At 33.6% G+C, this 23,703-nt stretch overlaps 4 protein-coding genes across 4 annotated transcripts in view; 1 reads left to right on the top strand and 3 right to left on the bottom strand.

Moving 5' to 3' along the window:
- The window catches only part of LOC125830655 (peptidyl-prolyl cis-trans isomerase FKBP15-1-like), a 1,183,135-nt gene that overhangs the window by 128,561 nt on the left and 1,030,871 nt on the right, over positions 1-23,703 (bottom strand). The gene's annotated exons all lie outside the window — the stretch shown is intronic.
- On the bottom strand, positions 1,355-2,948 carry LOC125830658 (uncharacterized). Its single transcript, XM_049509839.1, has 4 exons — positions 2,859-2,948; positions 2,686-2,793; positions 2,213-2,402; positions 1,355-1,455 (listed from the first exon to the last, which is right to left on the bottom strand). The coding sequence occupies exons 1-4, from the start codon at positions 2,946-2,948 to the stop codon at positions 1,406-1,408; spliced, it is 438 nt and encodes a 145-aa protein (XP_049365796.1). The 3' UTR covers positions 1,355-1,405.
- On the bottom strand, positions 12,698-13,621 carry LOC125830646 (auxin-induced in root cultures protein 12). The gene has a single exon (XM_049509821.1). It carries the CDS (start codon positions 13,582-13,584, stop codon positions 12,850-12,852), a length of 735 nt encoding a protein of 244 aa, XP_049365778.1. The 5' UTR covers positions 13,585-13,621; the 3' UTR covers positions 12,698-12,849.
- Positions 18,010-18,525, top strand: LOC125830673 (uncharacterized mitochondrial protein AtMg00810-like). Its single transcript, XM_049509853.1, has one exon. The coding sequence runs from the start codon at positions 18,010-18,012 to the stop codon at positions 18,523-18,525; it is 516 nt and encodes a 171-aa protein (XP_049365810.1).

Genomic DNA, 23,703 nt, shown 5'->3' with positions numbered 1-23,703 from the left:
CTTCTTTGTTCATTTATAAATTGTGTTGAAGTTTATACTCTAAATTTTCTATTTGTATTTGTAGATACAAAATAGTTTTCCTCTGTGCTATTATAGATTTTTCACAAGTTCCTGCAAATATATTGTTGTTAAGTCTATTTTGTCTATGTCTTAATTCTCGTCTTTTTGTTTTAATTGTTTCCATAAGATTTTGTTTATACTATTCTTCGTTCATTATTTCTTTAAATATTGGATATATTTATACTCTATTTTAGATATAGTATCTATTAGTTGTTCTAATTTATAATTATCTATCTTAGTAGTATTTAATTGTTTATATTCTGGGTATAATCTGGATAATTTTCTTTTTACTTTTCTTAATCGTTTATGATTTCGTTTCTTTTCTTCCATAGCTCTGATATCATTTTTGAGGGGTGCGGAATTCATATGCTTTTATGTTTTTATAATATTAATTTTCACTAAAGCTTAAAACATCATTTAGTCATAAATTATCAATTTTATAAAACATGTTGTATTCATAAACAATTCATAAATTGAAGTTTGTAAGTTCATACTCATAATCAAATATAAGGTATGGTCCATAAGAAATTACTAGAAAATATATAATTGAATCAAATCATGCATAATAAGGTTAAATAATAATAATAGAATCGCACTACTAGAAATTTGATATACAACAACAGTTGAGTTACCATTGCAATAGGCTACTATACCGTTGCATTAGCTCTAATGCTACGGTTTAGGCAACCGCTACAACAGATCGCGTAGCATTAGCTCTATAGCCACGGTTTTGTCCGACGGTTTATATAACTGTGGCAATAGGAACCCCTATTGCGTCGGTTTACACCTTAAGTATTACACCATGATTAGTTCTCTATTGGGACAGTTATTAACCATCGCATTAGACATTTATGCAACGATTATTTAAATGCTATGGCTACAATTTCTCTTTTTAATCAACAACCATTTCAGTCAATTACCACAGTTTTTATTTGAGAATGCAACAGTTCTAAGCTGCTATGACTATTACTCCATGGCTGTTGCTACATTATTATAGGGTAATGCACCAATTCTTTTCTTATTGCAGTAGTTACTATTAGGGTTTTGCTACATTTATTATTAGGCTTTTACAACAGTAACTATTGATCTACTGCCACTAATATTACAAAGTTACTACAACAATATTACCATAGAACATAAAATACACTATTTGATCACAAAAATGAACTCTTCATTACCAAGATTTCAATCCAAGATAGTAATATCAACATATAATAGCAAAATACAAATATTATTTGACTATTCAAAAATGGTGAAACACACCATAATTTTCAATCTTCATCAAAATAAAAAGATTTGTAGAACATAGATGATTAAAGTTAATTAACATCAATCCAGTCAGCTCCTATGTCAAGTCTTTAATACTGCTTTCATCTCCTTCTTCAATTTCATCACCTACAATAAAAGACAAAATAATTTAGCAATGTTTACATTAAGTTATGATAGTGAAAGATGTGAAAGTTAAAAGTCATGCATTCACAATGGTTGTGCCTTTGTTGATTGTCATTTGAACAACCAAGACTTACTTAACAAACAAGACACATAATTTAGTCAAATTGATCAACAATGTTTCAGCCACACACTAAATAAAGCACAACCAATTATGCTCAACCATACTAGCAGAATTGTACTCAACCATACTAGCAGAATTGTTCTCAACCAATTAAACTATTTCTTGAAGGAAATAGCATGACAAATAGTTTCTACAAGGTGCAAAACTTACAATAGGTAACTGCCAGAAGACATTCTACCATTCGCGGAGAGCACTCCTAGGTGAAGAAGCAATAAAGAACCACTAAAATCATAAAATACTTAACCAACAAGAGCCTATATTTAGGGTTGTCAAACGTATGATCAATACCACAAATACATAAAAAAAATTGAATAATACACTCAAATCATTATTGCATAAATCTCAATTTTCTTCCATCAAGTTTCACAAAGATCAAATTCATAGAATCAGTTCATTATTTCCTTATATCCTACTAAATAGTAATAAATTTCACATCATTTTCTTGTAACTCAACATTGTAAATCTGAAAGAAAATAGAGTACTTAAGCTCACTTTTAATGAACGATAACGACAAACAAGAATAAGAAGAAGAAGAAGAAGAAGAGGAAGAAATTGAAAAAGAAAATTAGCGACACTAACCTTGATCAGCCGCTTGTGCAGAAGTACAAGTTTCTCTTGGAGAAGGAATGGACAATGCTGCTAGTATATTACGATCAATTAAACCCGCATGCTGAAGTTGTGAAATTACATCTGTAATAACTTCTTGTCGCACAGTTTTCTTTTGTTCCTCCATATGTTTCTCCATCTTTTGAATTCTTTCTTGCATTTGCTGCACTACATCATTTGTGTCATTTAAAGATTGTTCAGAATTTCCAGCTTTTCTTTTCAATGGCGTCTTTGTAACCCCCACTCCATATAGTCTTAGTGATCCTGGATGTTCAAGACCAATGACGGCTGAAAATGCATCAACAGACTGATCGTTTGTGTCCATTTGTGTTTCAATTTCCTCGATTTCAGCCTAACAAAGCATATCCAATAAGTAGTCATGTAAATTAAAATTTAGAACACATATTTGATCTCAATAAAAACTTGTAAATAAACAACAGTCATACAATTTTACTATTTGTGTTTTCATTTGAGGTCTTGTATAAACGCCCAGGTTTCCTTGTTCTTGTGACCACGAAGATCTCTTTAGTTGATACAGTTTCCGTTTCATTTTCCTAGTCAAACAAAAATAAATATAAAAATTTTCTTAAATAACGGTTAAGTAAATAATAGAATGCACCAATTTGTTACAGATTAAAGAAAAACTCTTTTTGCCTGCGATGTGTGGATTCGTCAGCTTTTTTTGATTCTTAGTATTTGTTTCAGACATTTTCTGCAAATAAATAAATGAATAATGTAAATCAAAAGCAATGGTGCTACATAATGAACTATAAAAGGTCAATGCTCCTTATTTTCTAACTAATATCAAAAGGTAAAATTTAGATTTATCCCAATGTAACAAACAGTAGTAAAAATATACAGTTCATGCCTCCATACTGGCCAATTACTCACACTTGTATTAGAATGCTCCTACGTCCAAACAAGTCATTGTAACTTAATTTAAAGCTACATGTTTAGACTCTAACTAAAAGTTTGCACAAATGCATTTCTGGTGGTCCTCCATTCAAGCTGCTTCTTGTTTATAGAATGTATCTTATTGGAAGACTAAAAATTCAGTCTCTCATTCTTAGTAATTGATAATGAACAAGAAATTTACTTAGGTGACACATCTGGTTATTCTTTTTCACTTAACAATGAGCTAGACATATCATCACTACCACTCAATGGAACATCATCTGAGAGTGGAGGATACATACTGATCCATACATATCATCTCTCTACTTATATGTGAATCGCTTATGGCTTCAATAAAAGATAAAGTGATTGAGTTATCAAAGTATGTTTCAACCCTGAGTATAGCCTGAAGAACAAGTTATTTGAAGAAACTTTTAAGATATCAACTAGCAATTTAAAACAAAAAAAATTAGACCAATCACCACCCTGGCAAAAGAAACTACACTACACAGAAGAGAATAGAAAATAAAAAAATTGTAAACTTGCGACTCTGAAATACATTTTACCTTGAATTTCTCAGACTTTCAATATTTGAGGAGCTCTCTAAACTGATATTCTAGAATATGACCAGGCTTTTTGGCCATTTGAATTTCATCATTGTTGTACGGGTCGTAATAATTGATCTTCAAATCAGTTCTGTGCCTTCTCCAAGCTTCTCGAATTGTTACCAAAGTCCAACCTTTCACAGCTTCAGGAATAATGTATTTCTCCTACACTTTCATGTCATTCAGTTAACAAACATATGCAAAACACTTTTAGAAATATTTAAATATTGAAAATTTCAGACCTTGGTGTAATCCCATAAATCCTTTTTGGTGTCCATGTTCCTCCAATCAAATATATCAAATGGGCAAAGTGTCGCAGTTCTTGCCAGTGTGCCTAGGAAGCTACTTAACTCTGTTACAACTTCATCAGTAGGACCAACAAGTTGATTTAACCTATTTAGTGTGATCAATTTACGCTCGCGTCGGCTATGTACATTATGCATTTGTGTTCTGCCTCTTGTATTTTGAGTGGGAAGGCCTTCAACAATAAGAAAATACAAGAAATTAGAAATCATGGATGAATGCAATAAGTTTCTAAGCATATATGTTACCTTGTTCTTCAGATTGTTCATTTGTTGGAGGAATGGTAGAAATCATTTGCACTTGCTCCTTTAGAGGCTGCTCCTCTGGAGGTTGCTCATCTACATATTGTCTATTTGCTTCAGATTGTCCATTTGCTTCAGATTGTGGTGCTACTGGTTGTTGTTCTTCAATTAATTTTAGAAGATGTCCTTTCTCTAACTCTATAGCTTTGTTGTAAATAACCGTCGTTTTTTATTTGCCAAGAATGATAACGATCCAGATTTAGCGAAGTTCTTTTTTGCTTTTTTGTTTCCTTTTTTTTGAAGGCTCTTGTTGACCCATGACTATTCAAATCTGAACAAATAATCACAAAGATCTTACAAATCACATTTTTTATCAGTAAAACTGCATAAATCTAACTTTCAGATGGAACAACAACAACCATGAGGCACTAAATAGAGGTGGAACATTTTTTCTGAACAAGCATCCTAACTCCAGCAAGCGATGGACTAGCAGAAGTTGATATGCCAGACTTCGGCTACATCTAATACTTCTTTAAAGAAAAACAAGCATCTAGTACTTAACACCAATAAATCAGCAAAATTTCAGAATATGAGAAATAAAGATAGATATTAGAACCTGAATTCTTATTGGTCGACTGTGAAGTTGAAGATTCCTCAGAGAACGTAGAAACAGGAATACTAAAAATGAATAATAGAGAAAAAAGACTTAACAAACGTATTAATCTCAAAAGAAGTATATATCCAGAGACAAACTTATAAAATAAGCACATTAATAGAAACAGAAGAAGAGACAATCGACATTCATAATTGATATGATGTAACCCAAGGGAATTTATTACTCACTACAAAAAAAATAGTATATATCTGAACTAGTTAAAAAGATCCTTTGTGAATCATCAACCTTCATCCAATCCCCAATCAGTATCATCAACTTTATTATCAACCTACATCTTCAGAATGTTGTGCAAGGGAAGAAACTTCAATGATAATAACAGGGAGATCTTCTCTTGACCATCTAACATCAACATCGAGTAATCTTTCTGATGAACCAATGTCATCATGATTAGTCTCCCTCCAAAATGTTTCTTCAATATTAGGACAATTCTCTTCCTCCAAATCATACAAGTCAATAGGAACTCTATTTTTTGCATAACAAACATTTTTCTCAATTGGGTCCTCCACGTAAAAAACTTGATGGACTTGAGATGCTAGTACAAAAGGATCATTTGTGCTACATTTTCTATTGAAGTATACCCGAGTCAATCCATATTCATCAACTTCATTATGAAACCAATCACATCTAAATAGCACAACACAAAGACAACCCCAATTGAAAGGATTTTCTACAGAGAACTTAAGCTATAGATATTTACTGTAGTCATGGATTCAAGTTTTTAAGTATTTTGTTGAAAAAATCAGAATGTTGATTGATTTTCTTAAAATTAGAGCAGTTCACCAGTCATTTCCTAACAAATTCATACTTGGTCACAAGCTGAAAATTTAATGCAACAGGGGAATCAATATTTTTTGGATTTATTAAAACAAATACAGTTATTTCTACTGTCCAGACCTAACTTTATTTGTCAATGATTGTTCATAATCTTTCCTAATGCTCAACTTCAACAGCTCGTTCTAGTTTCCTCTTTCATAAACTGATCCCACATCAACTACAAAACTCAGTCTACTATCTTTATACAACAAAATTTTCCATGTTAATGGACATCCAAATGACATGAGTCACTTGTAGGTGGATAAGGTAAATCAAAATCTATAAGATAAAAATTAATACATCACGAGGATTTGCAAGTACAAATTTAGAATTTCCTAATCACTATACAAAAAAACAGATCTGAAACCCAAAGGTTTAGCATCAAACTCTCAAAAGATTCCTAAATATAAAATGTTAAACAAATAATTTAGAGTATCTCAACAAGAACCGTCATTTCAACTATGTTTTTGCCATCTACCTTTAATTTGACAAAATTGGAAAACTTAACAGTGAAGTTAGTACATGGATTTGTTGTATTATTGAAGAATCATTTGTGCTTGATCTATAACAAGGTCATTTATGGGCCAAGAAAGTTAACAACTTAAATCATTTTTCAATGACAAAGAGTTCTTTCACAAAGTCAAGGCAAAATCTCTCTAAATTTTCAGCACATAAATATATATATACTAGTTTAGTCATTACATAAATATAGAAAGAATAGTAATAATAAGAAGCTCTAAGAGGGCTAGAGATTGTAAATAATAGATTCAATAATTTCTTACTTAGAAGTATTAGGTGCGTTATTTCTAAATTCTGGCAATTTGATGTCTCATCTGTATCAAGGGTGAACTCAGAAATTTAATAAATAAAAGCTAGCCACAAATTTCACCATCAAAAATACAATAAAATTGAGTTTTCACCTATTGATTTACTTAGATTGGACATCAGTTAAATGAAATCTTCTACTTACATTCAATAATGATATTTCTGATGACTATATAGAGAACTTGACTGTGTTTTCTATAGATATATCGCATAGTTAGCAAGTCACACTAGGAAAATTGTAAATGTAGACAAGCGACACTAACCCAATTTCTGAATCAGAACAAGAAAGATAGAAATTGAACAAAGAAACAGTAACAACCAGTGGTTATCAAAAGAGGGACTACAAAATTACATTTTCTAAGCTTAAAGATACAACAACTAGAATAATGAAAATTCTCAAATCTAGTGTTGGGTTTTCACATCTGAAAAAGGGATACGATATCGACGAATCAAAAGAGAAAATGATAAAAATCACTATGGAACTCACATACGTAGTTGTTGTAGCAAGACATCAGCAAAAATTAAAGTTCAAAACAACAACTTTAGACTTTCGTCTAACAGGGGATTTCAGTTCACATTCAAAGACCTAGAAAATCACTTTAAATTGTATTTCAATAACTTTGAAAATCAGTTTATAGTACATTTCAGTTCACTCAAAATGCAAATAAAAATACTACAAGCATTAGAACGAAATAAACTACCAATCGGGTATTGGCTAATAAAATTGAAACCAACTTCTTAAAGAAATTTCGCAGAGAGTTCATAAATCTTCACCAAATCTAAAATACAAACAATAAACCACAAATAGATTACATCACAGACCTAAATTAGAAAAAATAACATAAATTTCAAACAAACTCATTTGTTGTTCTTTAATACTTTTGAGAAACCCTTCAATGGAGTTTCAGATTATGCAAAATAGTATGTGCATAACAAATTAGAGACAATGGGTTCTTAGAAATAATGGAGTAGATAGAGGAAACTTAAAAGTAGTACACCTATATATGCAAAAGCTTGCAGTCGACGAAGATTCTTGTTGAGAATAAGACCACTGGAGATGAACTGAAGAAGCCCAGATTGAAGAAGACGAAGAATCTCACTCTGAAGAAGAAGACCTAAGCTTGTCGAAGAATTCTGTTGCCGTTAGCCGCAACTCATCGTTACGCTAAAGAAGAAGACCGATGCTTTTCAGAAACCCTTTTTGGAAGAAGACTAGAAATTTCAACCCAAATGAAATTAATGGCACTTTAGCTAAAGTAGTGGAGGGAAATAAATTTTTTGGGGAATAAAATTCGCGGGTTGGCTAAAAATAATTTTTTTCACTAAAATAACCGTTATCACAGAGTCCTTAAGTGCGACGATTGTAAAATATGTTGCCATAGGCACTCTGTAGCGACGGTTTTAAGAATGATGGTACGGTTATCTTTAATTATTGTTCTATTAGATCCCGTGATATGTTGCAATAGTCATAACTATTGCAATAGATAATATATTGCAACGGTTGTATAAGTGTTGCCAAATATCTGTGGCAATAGGTCAAATTTCTAGTAGTGTCGTAACAATTTAAACCCATAAAGAATAACTTGAAACCCTAGGTAATTTGGGTAAAATTGAATTGAGATTTGACCAATAGAAGAAGGGGATCCATTGATGAATTCTCACATACCTTGGGTAATCAAATCACTAGCAATTGAGGAAGATACCTTGAAGCTTAAAGAAACCCTAGTTTGCCTTGAAGATACTTGGAGAGGATGTGAAGAAGAAATCATTGAGAGAATTTGTGAGTTTGAGTGTATGGAAGGGAATGAGTTAAGTTTTGAAGAGTAAATCCAGTTATATGGGTAGTCATAGGGCCAAAACAACATAGTTTAGAGGCTAATTAGATAGGAAAAGACCAAAACACCATAAATTAAAATTGTCGAATAGTGTCTACCGTTGGACCTATAGTCTGTAAGACTTTCTACGGACCATCCTGGTCAACCGTAGAATTGTTATTGGGGCTCATTAATTGGCCATACTTCCACAAAACCCTTCCTATGGGTCGTGAAAGTTTCTACGGTTCGTAGGGCCTAGTCGTAGAACTAGAAACGATTCCAAAATCTCATTAAGTCTCAACAACTTCTACAGGCACTTTCTATGATCCTTCTTGCTCACTCGTGGACCATCTTCAAAGACTTGACATTTTCTAAAACTCATCCAGCTCCTATGACAGCCTTCCTATGGCCCGTAGAACTTCCTACGGTCCGTAGGTGAACTCATGGAAACCGCTTTACTGCAGTTTTATGCAACTTTTCTTTCCAGCTCAACCTTAATTTCTGAGGTGTTACATTCCGTGAGTTAGGAGTTTGCCCTAGCCATGTACTATAAGGTTAGAAGTTTATGTCAGACATTAGATGTTTCCGCTTATAAGTTATACTTTGTTTTTTTGGTATCAATGAATATTGAATGAGAATATTATCTTGTTTTCTTTCAATTTTTATTATTGCTTATGTCAAGTGGCTTGTTTAGGGTCTCTTGGGACTCTATTTGCCATGTCACATCTAGATTGTAGCTTGGATTGTGACACAGAGTTAATGTTAGGTTGGATGTTTGGAGACAGACTCTATAGCTCAAAGGGTTCAGGTTCAGCAGGATCATAATAGAATATTTAGAGTGCAAATTTAGTGTTGCGTTTGATGAAGCGTACGCGGAAGTAAGATTTTCCACAAGACTATTCCCAAGAGAGAAAAGTTTAAGTATCTTGGGTTTGTACTCAAGGGTAGTAGTGACATCAATGATGATGTCACACATCGTACTGGGGTGACATGGATAAAATAGAGTCTTGCCTCTAGAGTCTTGTGTGTTAATAAGGTACCACCTAAAATAAAAGGTAAATTCTAAATGGTGTTTTGACTGTCCTTGTTCTATCGAGTGAAGGGTTGACTAGTCAAGAACTCACATGTTCATAAGATGCATCTTTCAAAGATGAGGATGTTGAGATAGATGTGTGGGCATACTAGGAGTGACGAGATTATAAATGAGGCTATTCGGGTGAAGGTTGGAATGGCCTTTGTGGCAGAGAAGATTAGGGAAGCAAGATTGAGATGGTTTGGGCATGTGTAGAGGAGGTGTGTTGATGCCCTAGTGAGGAGGTGAGAGTGCCTGATTATAGGGGGCACATGGAGGGGTCAAATTAGGCCAAAAAGTAATGGGGAGAGGTGATTAGACAGAACTTGATGTAGCTTCATATTATTTAGGACATAACTCTACATAGGAAGGGGTGGAGTTTGTGTATTATGGTAGAAGGTTAGTAGGAATGGGTATTGTCTTGTCGTGCATAGGCTTAGGCTTATTAGTGTATGTCATTGTACTAGTCGTGCCCTTGTAGTTCTTGTAATATGTTATTTATTGTACATGTTTTGATTATCACACTATTTTGTTATTATTATTGTTTCTTTCTTGTAGACTTTACATTGCTCGTCTTATTAACGGTTATACTTTTTTCATTGTTTTCTTCTTCTTTTACTTGGATTTAATGCACTTGAATAGAGTGTCTTTCGAAAGTAGACTTTCTATCTCCATGAGGTAGTGGTAAGGTCTGCGTACACTATACCCTCCTTAGTCCACATTTAGTGGGATTTTACTGGATATGTTACTATTGTTTTAAGTCGATAAAGAGTTAAATCTCAATAAATAATGTTAAGGGAAAATTGTATAAAATAGCAAACTATTAATTCGAATTAAATGCTATAACCACAGTTTCATTTCATTGTAACCAGTAGCAAACGATTGCCATTCACCTCTCTCCCCAGCTAATCTCACTCGCCTCTCTCACTTTATACAAACACAAATGTATAAATTGTGTTTGTGTTTGTATAAATCGAGAGAAAATTGTATATACAAATACATATATTTTCATCCAATACACTTATAATTATGCAAAGTGAGATGTAAAATTGTATCTTCCCCTACCAGTTCTCTTTTGACTTTTTCTCTTTCTCGCTTTATACAAACACAAATTATACAAAATACAATATATATATTTTGTTGTATAAAGTGAGAGAGAGATTTGATATTATACAAATGTTTTATTTCGATTCAATTGTATACAAATTTAAATTTTATGTAGATATACAAACACAATCATTGATACATATACATAGTAGTTACATATATACAATTGATTTGAGAGACTGCCAGCGATTTATACAAATGAAAGGCTGCCAGTAATTTATACAAATCTGATGCTCCATAGCAAACTTTAATTGTATACAAATTTAAATTTTATGCAGATATACAAACATAATCATTGATACATATACATAGTAGTTATATACAACTGATTTGAGAGGCTGCCAACGATTTATACAAATGAAAGGCTGCCAGCAATTTATACAAATATGATGCTCCATAGCAAACATTATGTTTGCTATGGAGCGCAATTATACAAACTATAGTTATAACATATAAATATGATTTTTATATTTGCTAAACCTAAAATTTACTCAATGTTAACTACAAAGTCATATTATGTCGTATTTAAGTCCTATACAAAGATTATACAATGTGGAATACTTGTAAGCACATGCATAGAAGTGCAAAATTACCGTTGCTTGACTACCGGATTGTACGTGAAGAAAACGTTAATGCCACATGATTCAATAGTCTATAATTGAAAAGCAAACAGTCTCTATGACTTAAATTTATAACAAGTCGTTATAGTCAATTATAAGAAAAAAAAGTTGTCAGTCTTCTTCTTTTCTTCCATTTACCTCTATCATTGATAGAAAGAAAAAAAAAAGTTGTCACTAATTTTAGAATTGAAGATGAACAGAATAACATTCTCTTGTGGCTTGTGTCATCAATGTAAATCAAGAATAGTGAGCAAGACATAATAGGGTCTTGTGATATTTCAGTTTTGCCTTTTTCCATAAAAGAAGCATTGTATTATCACTTTTCTGTCTCCTCTTTTGGTGGAAAGATCAACTTTGAGATGCCTATTTCTTTCTTTAATTTAAATTAAAGAAAAAGAAGATGTCAATACATAATGAATTATTTACTTCATCAACAACTAATATTATAAACACCATTAATATAGTAGTAAAGTAGACGATTGAGTAGGTAGGATCTAGTAATTAATTCCACAGCACACCTATCTTACATCTCAAAACAAGATCTGTACCCAACCGATAATATTATTCTGATAAAATGTTAATTACATTTATATAAAATCAATGAATAGAAATATGAAGGGCATTTTCACTTAATCATAACTAGATAACACACTTAAAAATGAGTAAATGAGGCCTTATATGTTAATCTTTGTCCTTTTCCATAGTTATAGGTCATCTTCTTTGCGTTTGCAATTCGAAAAAGGAAAGTAAAAAAAAACTAGTAGTTCTACCAGAAAAATAAGAGAAAAAAACAACAACATACTCAGTATAATTTCACAAGTAAAGTTTGAAAAATAGTGTTTACATATATCATTTCCTTGTGAAGATAGAAAGATGTTTCCAATAGACTATAGCTTAATTAAGTAAGGCATAAAAAGACATATATGCAAAGCAATTATAATAACAAAGAAGTGATGTTGAATAATTGATCCAAATGTAGCATTAGTTAATGTTAAAGTTTCTACGAGAAATAATAACTGAAATAGAAAGCCCAAATGAAATGGAAGGTATGTACTGCCGTTTGAATTAACTTTTTTTTTAGTAGCGTTTTTGACTTTTAAACATTTTTTTTTAGTGTTGGTAGTATTTGAAAAAGTTAAAAAGTATTTTTTTTTAAGCACTTACTTTTAGATAATAAAAAATAAGTTAAAAGTTTATTTATGACTTTTAACTTTTAAATCTATAAGTTACTTTTTATAAGTCAATTCAAATGTTAATCATCCCCTCCGCCTGGATCCGTAGCTGAAATCAAATTATGTCCAACACACGCCTATCAGCAGCACTTCTACCTCTAAACTTCATGTCCAGTGTCAGAAAATCCATACTTGATACACATGAAAAAAATGCTTTCATAATTTTAAAAGATATTATTAAACCATTAGACATAAAATTAAGGTAAAAGCAAATAAGTTTGCTTCTTTGTAAGCAAATTATAACAAAGAAATGAGTTTCTGAACACATTAGATAAAGAAGAACATTATTACAAAATGTATATAATCAAACATAAATTTGGACTACCACTAATTAAACAGTCGTTATTACATCGACGAAACTGAAGATCGAGGAAGAAAAAAGGGCAAAAACTTGAACGACATCTAAATTAAAGCTGCAAAAGCGCAACTCCAAACAATAACAAAAAGGCAAAAAAAGTAGTTTCAGTGTTAAAAATCCTTGAAGATCCTCCAGTTTCATTTCCACTTTGTCCACTACTAGCAGAAGAAGAAGTAGCATTTGTTTTCTTACCCCCATCACCAGCAGCAGCACCCGAAGTAGCCAAATCTAAAATCCCTTTAGATTTCAAATTATCAGGTTCAAACTTATGTATCCGGGGCATTCCATCAGTCACCGCCGATCCCACTTGCCATACCTGATTCACCGTCTTCGTATTCGCCGGCAACTGTAGCGTAGCAAAGATTTTCATCACCCCATCAGCTAACTCTGCTTTTGAATCCAAAACATTGTACATAAGCTTAGACTCTGTAATTGATTTGTAAGATGTAAGATTGTAAGTCTTAACAGTCATAACCCCTTTGGAATCTTTGAAAGCAATAAATGATTGTGTTCCAATCATAGCTGGTGCAACCGGGTTAATTCCCCAAGCAACCCAGCCATCAGGGGAAGCTGGAGATGCGAGGAAAGCGACAGAGAGAGTCGATTTGGCTGGATCAAATGTCCAATGAAGGAAAGATTTGAGAGAAGGTAGATCAGTGCAATTGGTGAAACGAGTGTTGGATGAGAAAGTTTGAGAGGAACATGTGAGAGATGTGGAAGGGGAGATGTGGAAGAGAAGAACAAGTAAAGAGGTGAAGAAAAGGCTAATAAAATTAGATGCCATTTTTGAGGAGGTAACTCTAGGTGTGTTGAAAGAAGAGTGTTAAGAGGATATTTTGGGATATTGGGGGATTTTATAGGAAATTTGGGGATCCAGTTGGGAGCGTTGAAGCCATTAGCTGCTACACCACATGATAGGATGGAAGGGAATACGAAGGACACAAGTGGATATGCCACCAACATGTACAATTCAAAATTGTTTAATTTTGATCTTAACTTTCCACGATTTAATTAATTTCTGCATCTACATTATGAACAACATCTCAAATTAAACAACATCATGTGACTAAATTCCTCGTTAAGGAACGGAATCTTATACGAGCAAATGCACATTCCCCTTTTCTTTTTGTATTCTTGTATTTAGTAGTATTGCACCATTTTTTTTTCTTTTTTACCTCTATATGGAAGCATCTACCTTTTTGCTCGGCTTCCTCAATGACTCAAATCCGTAATTTTAAGATTGGGGAGGGAAATACTTAACAACCTCTCCTCTATTTATTACTCCTATTTTTTTTTCGTACTCGTTCAATTATTTTTTCTCCATGTAGGGAGGAAAAGTGTTATCCACTATGGGTCTATTTGGAAAGCCACCAGGTAATTAGAATTGGTGTAATTACTAGGGTAGTAATTAATAGCCTAGTAATTACACTGACATGTTTGGTTGCCACAAATGTAATTACACATGTCCTATTTGAATGTCACAGTGTAATTACACATGTTGTGTTTGGATGCACAATTGCAATCATAAAATTATATTGAATTTTAAAATAAAAATTAATTATTTAAAATTTATACAAGACAAATAAGAAACTATATAAATGATATTAAATTAAATATTTAAGATATATATTATTTTTTGAAAATATATTAATTAATAAACATATGTTCTTAACTTATCGCAAATTTCAACATAGCATACATAAATATGATTATTTTTTTTTACTTTTTAAAAAAAAAATGTAAGTCTATAACCTTACTTAACAATAAATTCTATTTTAATTTAAAAATTAGAATACTAATAAAATTATACTAATGAGAAAATAAGCATGACATAAAGAAATAGATAATACGAAAAAATTGCATAGAATAACATGAACTAAGGTTGAGAACGAGAAGAAAATGAAATATAATAATAAAAAATAAAAAAAAATTAGAAATTTTTAGAATAATAACAAAAAAACTTAAAATAATAGAAGTAAAAAAACTAAAACAAAAAAATATAAAATAGAAATTAAAAATAAAATAAAAAGTAATCAGCTGGTAATTACATGATATAATTACCAACAATTCACAGTCTCTGCCTGTGAATTATATTGGAGAGTGTAATTACCCCCTACTAATTACACCAATTACCTGTCCAACCAAACTGGACAGACAGTGTAATCACACTCAATTACACCAAATTCAATTACCAGGTGTCCTTCCAAACAAGCCCTATGAGTTTTTTTATTGTCAAAGCACCAACCCAAAAATGCTAGTAAGTGATAGAGATATCACATTCATCTCATCATATATTTTAGTTATTGAAATTTGTTGGTAAAGGAGATTTCAAGATTAAAAACTCAATAATCCTTATTTGGGGGGTCTGCCAAATAAATGTCAGATATCGCACATGCGATTTCTTTTACAACAATTGTGGTTATCGCAAAAGTGGACATTGCACCAGACAAAAACATAGGCCAAAACTTGGTATGGGTTACGCTCCCGGACCTCTCCTTGCAATTCTTTTAGTGGAATGTCTGTGTAGAATTGTGGACCCTAATGGCTATTCTTTAACCATGGACAAAGCCACATTTATAAAAAGCAAACCAACTATAGCTAAATTTAGGGTAGAACTGGACTTAGCCAAACTCAAAATAAGGGTGTTCGTAGTTAAGATTAGAAATGCAGAAGGCGGTTTACAAAGTTTTACTCAAATTGTAGAATATGAAGATCTACCAGAATTCTACAGTCATTGCATGATGAAGGAACACTCAAATAAAAAATGCAGAGTTGTACTACAGAGAAACCAAACACGTAAAGGAACAAGTGAAAAAGGAGGAAATGATGGGAGGAAGGGAAGCTAAGAACAAACATAAAACGACGGACAACAACCAACAAAGACACCTGAAGTTATCACATCCAGTCGCCAAGTAACAAATTCTGAAATAGGGAAAATCCCAAAATGATAATGTAACACCTCGAATTTGGAAAAGAAGGGGAAAAATTGGGTTGTAGGTTGTGTCTACGGTTCCAATCTACAGACCGTTACAAGCTTCTATGGTTCGTAGATGGAAACCGTAGGAAGAGGGAAAATATTTTTCTAAATATTTGTCCCAGTAACCTTTTTATGGTTCACCAGGACGGTCTGATATTCCTTGTACAAGTTATAGATAGGTCTCGTAGGAGAGTCCCAGACTTAGTGAAATTTTGAGGATTGAAATTGGTTTCTACAGTTGGTATCTACGGACCGTAGGAAGACCTACGAGCCGTAGATAGGCTCCGTCAAAAGTTGGTCAAAATGTATGTTTATGAACTTTTCTATGGTTGACCAGTACGGTCTGTAGTACGTCCAAACCGTACAAGGGCTCTGCCAGTTATTTTAAGAGGTTTTGGGTTTTTCCCTAATCATTTTAAGAAAAATTGATGTCGTTTTTCCTTCTACCCTAAGCCCTATCTATATAAATGTTTAAACCCCAAATTACCCACTTCCAATTCATCCTCCTAAATTCCCTAAAACTCATCAAAGTCATCCTCTCAAATTCTCTCAATGCTAAGGAAAAAGAAGAAGAGTTAGGGTTTCATTCAAGTTTCCAATCATCCATTCTTCTTGGGCTTTATGGCATTAAGGTACGTGGGTATTCATATCAAGCCCCGAGCCTACACCCTGGACGTGTCCGGTACTCCAGAACCATTGCTCTTCTCTCAGCGGAAGACTTACTCAAGATTAGATAAACTCAAATATAACATTTTAACTCAAAACTCTCAAACACTTAATTTAGAACATTTAAAAATATTCAAACTGGCCACAAGGTCAACTCAAGTCTAGAACATTAACATTAGAAAATGAAATAAACATCTCAATTGCTACTGTCTAGGAAGCCTCTAATACTATGAGGGATGTCGGGACAAGACCCCTAATCATCCGAACAAAACTGAAATAATAAATAAGGGATCCCCTGAAAGCAAGGAGGCTCACCAAAAAACTCTGGAACTGCAAGTGGTATAAACGAAGCACATGTTGATGACCATGATCTCTTGTATCTACATCATGAAACGATGCAGGCCAAATGACATCAGTACATTAAATGTACGAGCATGTAAGGGGAATACTGAACATAACATGAAATCTTGAAATTGGAAAGAAGGAAACCTACTCACCTCGACTCTACTCAACTCAACCTCAACTCATAGATACTCAACTCAATGCAATATAAAACAACAATAAAAGTGCAGTTTATATAAAGTATTTAAAACAGTAGATAACAAATCAATGTATTTAAAATATAATACTCCCTCCGTTTCACAAAGAATGACCTCATTTCCTTTTTAGTCAGTTTTAAAAAGAATGTCTTCTTTCCTTTTTTGGTAACATTTTAATTTCAGCTTTCCACGTGGCATGTTTAAAGCCATAAGATTGAAGGGAAATTTAGTACATTTGAAATAACTTTAATTTAGGACCACAAGATTCAAAAGTCTTCTTTATTTTCTAAAACTTTGTTCTAAGTCAAACCAGGTCACTCTTTGTGAAACGGAGGGAGTATTACCTCAGTTTGCATCTAAAGATACAAAATAACTCTTGGGAGATTCTCTAACCGACAACCACAACTATGAGTTATGTGATGATACATCGTCACTCCCATGCTCCCAGAACTATCCTATACATTTTTGGGGTATAGAACTCCTCAACAAAGTGGATCCACTAAGCTATGCTTAAAAAGCAATAAGAAATCATCTAAAAAGTATCTACCCACGTTGGCTACATGGTTTATGAAGACTTTGAGTTATTTGAACTTGTCCCCATATCGGTACTCAAAAATACTCCAAAATATAACTTAGCTCATATGTTTAAAAACATTTCCTCATTCTCAACTTTGAGATTATTACTCAAAAGATTTCTCTTAAAAGAGATAGTACTCAAAACTCCTCATGAAGTCCTTTAAAAATCGGTGTTTTTCCTCATTTTAAATGTAAAAATATTTACTCTTGGGAATACTTAATTCTCATATATTCATTTTGAAAAATGAAACTCAACTCTCCTCATCCTCAAACTCAAGTACTCAAGTCTTAAAACAAGTTTTAAAAGATTTGTAAAAGACTCCTCAAATGGACTCAAAAGAACTCTCAAGAGACTAAACTTTTGCTTCAAACCAGATTCAAGATAAAGGATCTAGGGGAGCTTAGATATTTTCTTGGAATATAATTTTCCAGGAACAAAGATGGTATTGTGATGCATCAGAGAAAGTACTCATTGGAACTCATTTCAGATTTAGGGTTTTCTGGTTCACAACCTTGTGGATTTCCTATTGAACTGAATCATAAGCTCACATCAGTGGAATTTGATGAGCATGTTGGATCAAGTATTGATTTGCTTCTTAAAGATCCATGTGAATACCAGAGGTTGGTTGGAAGGTTGTTGTATTTGATAGTTACAAGACCTGATATTTCCTTTGCATTGCAAAGTCTTAGCCAATATATGCATCAGCCAAAGCAATCCCACATGAAGGCAGCTATAAGAGTAGTCAAATATGTCAAACAGTCTCCTGGTCTTGGGATTTTTCTTTCAGCCTCAGCATCTCCAAAATTACAGGCCTTTTGTGATGTTGATTGGGCCTCATACCCTAATACTAGAAGGTCTGTTACTGGTTATTTGGTGAAGTTTGGTGACTCTCTTATATCTTGGAAAGCCAAGAAGCAACCTACCATCTCCAGAAGCTTAGTAGAAACAGAGTATAGAAGCATATAAGAGATTGTTTATTGAACTGGCATTACTCTAGCACTTCATGTCCCTATGCATTGTGATAGCAATTCAGTTGTACAAATTGCAGCTAACCCTAAATTTCATGAACATACAAAGCACATTGACATAGACTGTCATTTCATTTGTGAAAAGATCTTGCAAGGTCATATTGAGGCTATTGTTTTGTCTACTACTGAGTAGGCTGATATTTTGACTAAGGGTGTTACCACAATTCAACATTCCTACTTTGTGTCCAAGCTAGGGATGATGAATTTGTTTATAGACCCTAGCTTGCAGGGGTGTTAAAGAATTATCTAAATGTGTTGATGTGACTTAATTCCAATATGCAGTGCAGTGTGGTACACTGAGTGAAAACTGTGTATTAGTTGTACATGATCAGTTACATATGTAGTTAGTTAGTGAGCTGTCAGAGTTAGTTACAACACTTACTATAAGTAGATTACACTTATCAGATATTTCCAAATCATTCATTGATCATCAGATGTATTATATAACTGTTCTCTCAATCGAGACTTCTTCTTCTCTTTCTCAAAAAACTTTCTCCTTCAATTTCTTCTCCTGTAACTTGATTGATGTGATTTCAATGGAAATCAAATGCAATAGCTATATCAAGATAAAATTTTCAAAAATTTAAGTGAATATGGTGAATGTTCACATGGGTCCTTGAAATTGTGTGTATTCTTTTTAGTGGTAAATTATCATATAAATGGGTTTAGAATTTAAATGGTAGGATTGCTAGCAGTTTGGTTCAAATTTAAAGGGGTAAGGATCGCTGGCAGTTTGGTTCATGGTTGTCACCACTGGTTTCGTAGACAGTGGATTCAAATTAAAATATTATTATTTTATTATCACATTATGATTTAATTTTTGATATACTAAGATATGTAATTAAATATTAAGTGTATTTTATTATATAAATATAATTAAATTTATGATATTTTGAGGAATTGAGACTTAACCATAAGCTTAAAATTTAGAAATATTAGACTTGACATATTCATTGGCATCAAAATTAGTAACTTACTTATAATTTCATGCTCTACAATTTATGGGTGATATAGTTTTACTAAAATTTCTATTTATCCTTATGAACCTAGATTCATATTTTGGGGTTCGGGATGGAGGTATAGCAATATAGGTTTCTATAAATTCGTTTACTTATGAATAATGCATATGTGAAAGATGGTAAACGTCTTGAAGCTTTACAAAAGGGAAAGGTAAAATCTTGAGGATTTGTGGCACATGTTCGACATTCGAGGTATGTTAAGTCTTTTAGACTTCGTTAAAGGACGTTTTTCTATTAAAGATAAAAATAGAATAGACAATGGGTAAGGACGAAAGATGGGGGTCTCATACCAATGGTGTGACAGGCATTGGTAGGAGTATCGATATTATAAAAGGAAAGTTTATTATTATAGAATGACGGATTGTAATCTGAGAATGCCAAAGCATATGGGCATTAGCTGATGTATTATTGACTTGATTTCTATTGTGTGATTGTGTTCTTTATTGAACCCGTATATTTGTGATAGTTGAGATGATTATATATCATACCGATATTTGATTGATTGAGATGCATCATCATCCCATTTTATTGAAAGTGTATTGTGCACATGACTTGACATGAGATTGAGTATAAGTTGGGCACGTGGAGATCGTTTGTACTGAGGATTGTGAGATTTAATGATTATAGGTTGGGCACGTGGAGATCGTATATGCTGGGAATTGTTTCATTTTATGATAGTGCATATAGATCATCCATACAGACATGTAGAGATCGTCCCTATCGATATATGGACCTAGTGAGTCCCCCATGGTCATGAACTCTCGATGTATTTCCGAGAAGTATCATGTATATATGGTTGAGAGTGTACTTGGAATTTGAGGCATATCATTTCATTGTGTTGCATTGCGTTGCATCTCATTACATACTTCATTCTTGTTTGATTATGTGTGTCATTGGTGTTGGACATTACATGTAACACCCCGACTTTTCGAAACGTCTAAATTAACTCGTACCTTCGTGGAAAGACAAAGATGGTGAGTAATAAATTAAGAATGATGTGGTATGTCATATTTTAAGTGTTCAAGGGTTGTATCTCAATTTTTGAAGTTAGGTAAGTTGCAAAATAAAAGTTGGCGAAAGTTATCGTAAGTTCCTTTTTAAAGATTTCTCTGAAAGTTGGGTCAAATGTCTCGGAGGTTTTCTCCCAATCTATAAAAATTTATGGGGCTCACGACCTATCAAATCTAAGATCTACGAGTCTAGTTTCCAATGCATTAAAATGTTTCTTCATACGACTTCAGAATAGAGAGATGTTCGCTATTTTGCGAGACTGCGCAAGCAGGCACGTGAAGTGGGGCCCTAGGTCGGTGGAACTTTTTATATATCTTCTTCTTCGACTTCTTCTTCATTTTTTTAGTTAAGAACCTAAAAACTTAGAAAACTCATTTCTAGGATCAACCAAATTATATATTTTCTCAACTTCAGTCCTTGACAAAAGTTGTTCTATGCGTTGTCATCATGGTATAATTTATTTTATCAATTTCGTGTCATATCATACTTTGGTGTTGGGACATCAAGGGTTTGGACATATTTTAAGGTTTTGAGGTGTATTACGAACTTAATATCAAGGTAAGACCCTTCTTCATCGACTCTAACTTTGATAAGCCGCAAAATTTGCGATGGAAATACATATCTTTTATCGCATTATCGTGGTATCTTCTATTTTTGTGTGTTGATTATGGTCCTGCCTTGTTGTAGTATCGACTGGGTTGTAAGTAAAAGTCGTTAGGCTACATGAATTCAATGAAAAAGGTATGTTAAGGCTATTCCTTTCTTACGACATGTTTCCTTAAAGCTTAGGAGCAATGTAATTGGGTTGTTATCGTTATTATACTTGTAGCCATTATTGTTGATTGTTGGTTGCTCGAGTGGATATAATCCTCCCTTGTCGGGATTCTTATTCAGTTAGTAGCGTCCCTATGTTGAACACGAATTAGAGGCTATTCGCATAGGTTGCTTATAGCTAAATTGCTCGCTTTTAGCCTATTGGATTGTTATTGCTGTCCTTGGGGATATTGTGGTTAGCTGCAGGAATGTGATCTATGCCTAGAAGAGCTATGTTCTGCCTACGGGGCTATATTGATGCCTAGAAGGGCTATGAGTTTCCTACGGGGCTATATTGATGCCTAAAAGGGTTATGAGTTTCCTAAAGGGCTATATTGATGCCTAAGAAGGCTATGTGCTGCCTACAGGGCCATATTGTTGCCTAAGAGGGCTATGAGTTGTCTATAAGCTATATTGATGCCTAAGAGAGCTATGTGTTGCCTACGGGGTATTATTATTGCCTAAGAGATCTATGTGACTGCCTACGGGGCTAGGGGACTATCGATAGGGATATATAGACTGTTTGGCACCTTATGGCTTATGGGGCCTGGGTAGGTGGTCTTGTGTGTTGTTTGTACCTGTCGTGCTGATGGGGGCTTGGTTAGATTGTTGTTTATTATTTTTGATATGTTTAGATTTAGGAGCAGGTCAATACACTTATCTTATCCTTGATTTATTTATCAGATTACTTCAGTATATTAGGATACCTGCTTATAGTCTATTTCCTTTCATACACGGTACATTATTTCGTAGTGATGCTCCATTGCCTGGGGGGTACTGCATTCATGACTGCAGGTCCCAATAGACCTCCTCAGCAATAGGATTGACTTCTATTTGGTTAGCTAGCCCCTTTTCTCCGGAGCTGTCAAAGTTGGGAGGTTTGTTAGCTTTTGTTGTATATATTTTATGGGTAAGCTGGGGCCCTGTCCCGCCAATATTTACTTCTCTTAGAGGCTTGCAGACTAGTGTATGGGGTGTATAGCTACATTATGGCCATGTTGGCCTAGTTTGTTGGTTTGCTAAAGCTTGTTAGCTGTTTGATGTATTGTCTTGATATATACCTTCTTTCAATTTCGGTATAGAGATCATGGTGGCCTCAATGGCCCAATTAGGACTTCTGTGCTAGTTGGCTATTTCTTTATATGAACTCTTGGGAGTAATTGTTTCTTTTATAGATCTACTGACAGGGGCCTTGCCGGCCGAGGGCTTAATTTTAAGCAAAGATATACTTGTTTGTTTTCTTGATTACATGTGACTGCCATGAGCTAGTAGCAAATGGTTCAGCAGGGTCAGCTCGGGCCTGAGTTTTGGCATTAGGAGCCAGTTGCGCCCCTTGAGTTTAGGGCGTGACATTACATGAAATTGATTATCCCAATTGATGAATCTTGACTGATAAGTGTAATGTAAACTTGTAAAATTAAAGGATGATTTTCTTATATACTCATGTCACTACTTCGGTGTTGTCGGTCTATGAGACATACTAGGTACATATGGTTTTGTACTTATACTACACTTGTTGCACTCTTTTGTGGTTGGATTTTGAATTCAAATGCATTTTATGGATCTTTCAGAGTTGAGCTTAAGTTATCTTGGAGTTGTGGTGAGCTGCTTGGTTGTTTCATGGTCAACACCTCCCTCTATGTATTTAGATATAATTTTATTTTATTAATCAGACTGAACATTTCTTACGTCTAGGGTTGTCATTTAGTTCCAAACTTGCATTTGAGTTTAGAAGCTCATGTACTTATGACACTAAATCTTGGAGTGGTATTTCATAATTTCCATATTTTATTTAAAAGACTTAGTATTTAAGATATTTCATGCTATTTATTTTTCCATATTTTAAGTTGAATTGTATAACTTATTGGGTTAACTTGTGATTTTAGGTAGTGACAACTTGGTATCAAAGCGCAAGGTTAATCAGTCTCACGAGTATAAGAGTTGAGTCTAGTAGATGATATATTGTTAGTTTACAGTATTTTTAATACATTTCACTTAAGACTTTTGTGTGTCTAGGGCCATTTTGTATTAGAACTAATGTTTATTGTGTTATATTTGCAGGAAATAGACTTGGACGAGGTCGACAGAGATGACAACTGAAATTCTGCAGAAGGAGCCACCCACGGAGGTGACCTACGGACCGTAGGTCCAGTCACGGTCTGTCGTGGGTAGGCATGGAATGACCATCAGGGAAGTCTGACTAAGTGTGGAACTATAGAGGCGAGTGACAGAAGGTAGGTCGACACACGAACAGTAGGTCAACCTACGGTCCA

This window comes from Solanum verrucosum, unplaced genomic scaffold, assembly GCF_900185275.1.
Source record: "Solanum verrucosum unplaced genomic scaffold, falcon-dt-bn FXZP01000297.1, whole genome shotgun sequence".
Lineage (NCBI taxonomy): Eukaryota > Viridiplantae > Streptophyta > Magnoliopsida > Solanales > Solanaceae > Solanum > Solanum verrucosum.
This window is presented reverse-complemented; position numbering and strand designations above follow the sequence as displayed.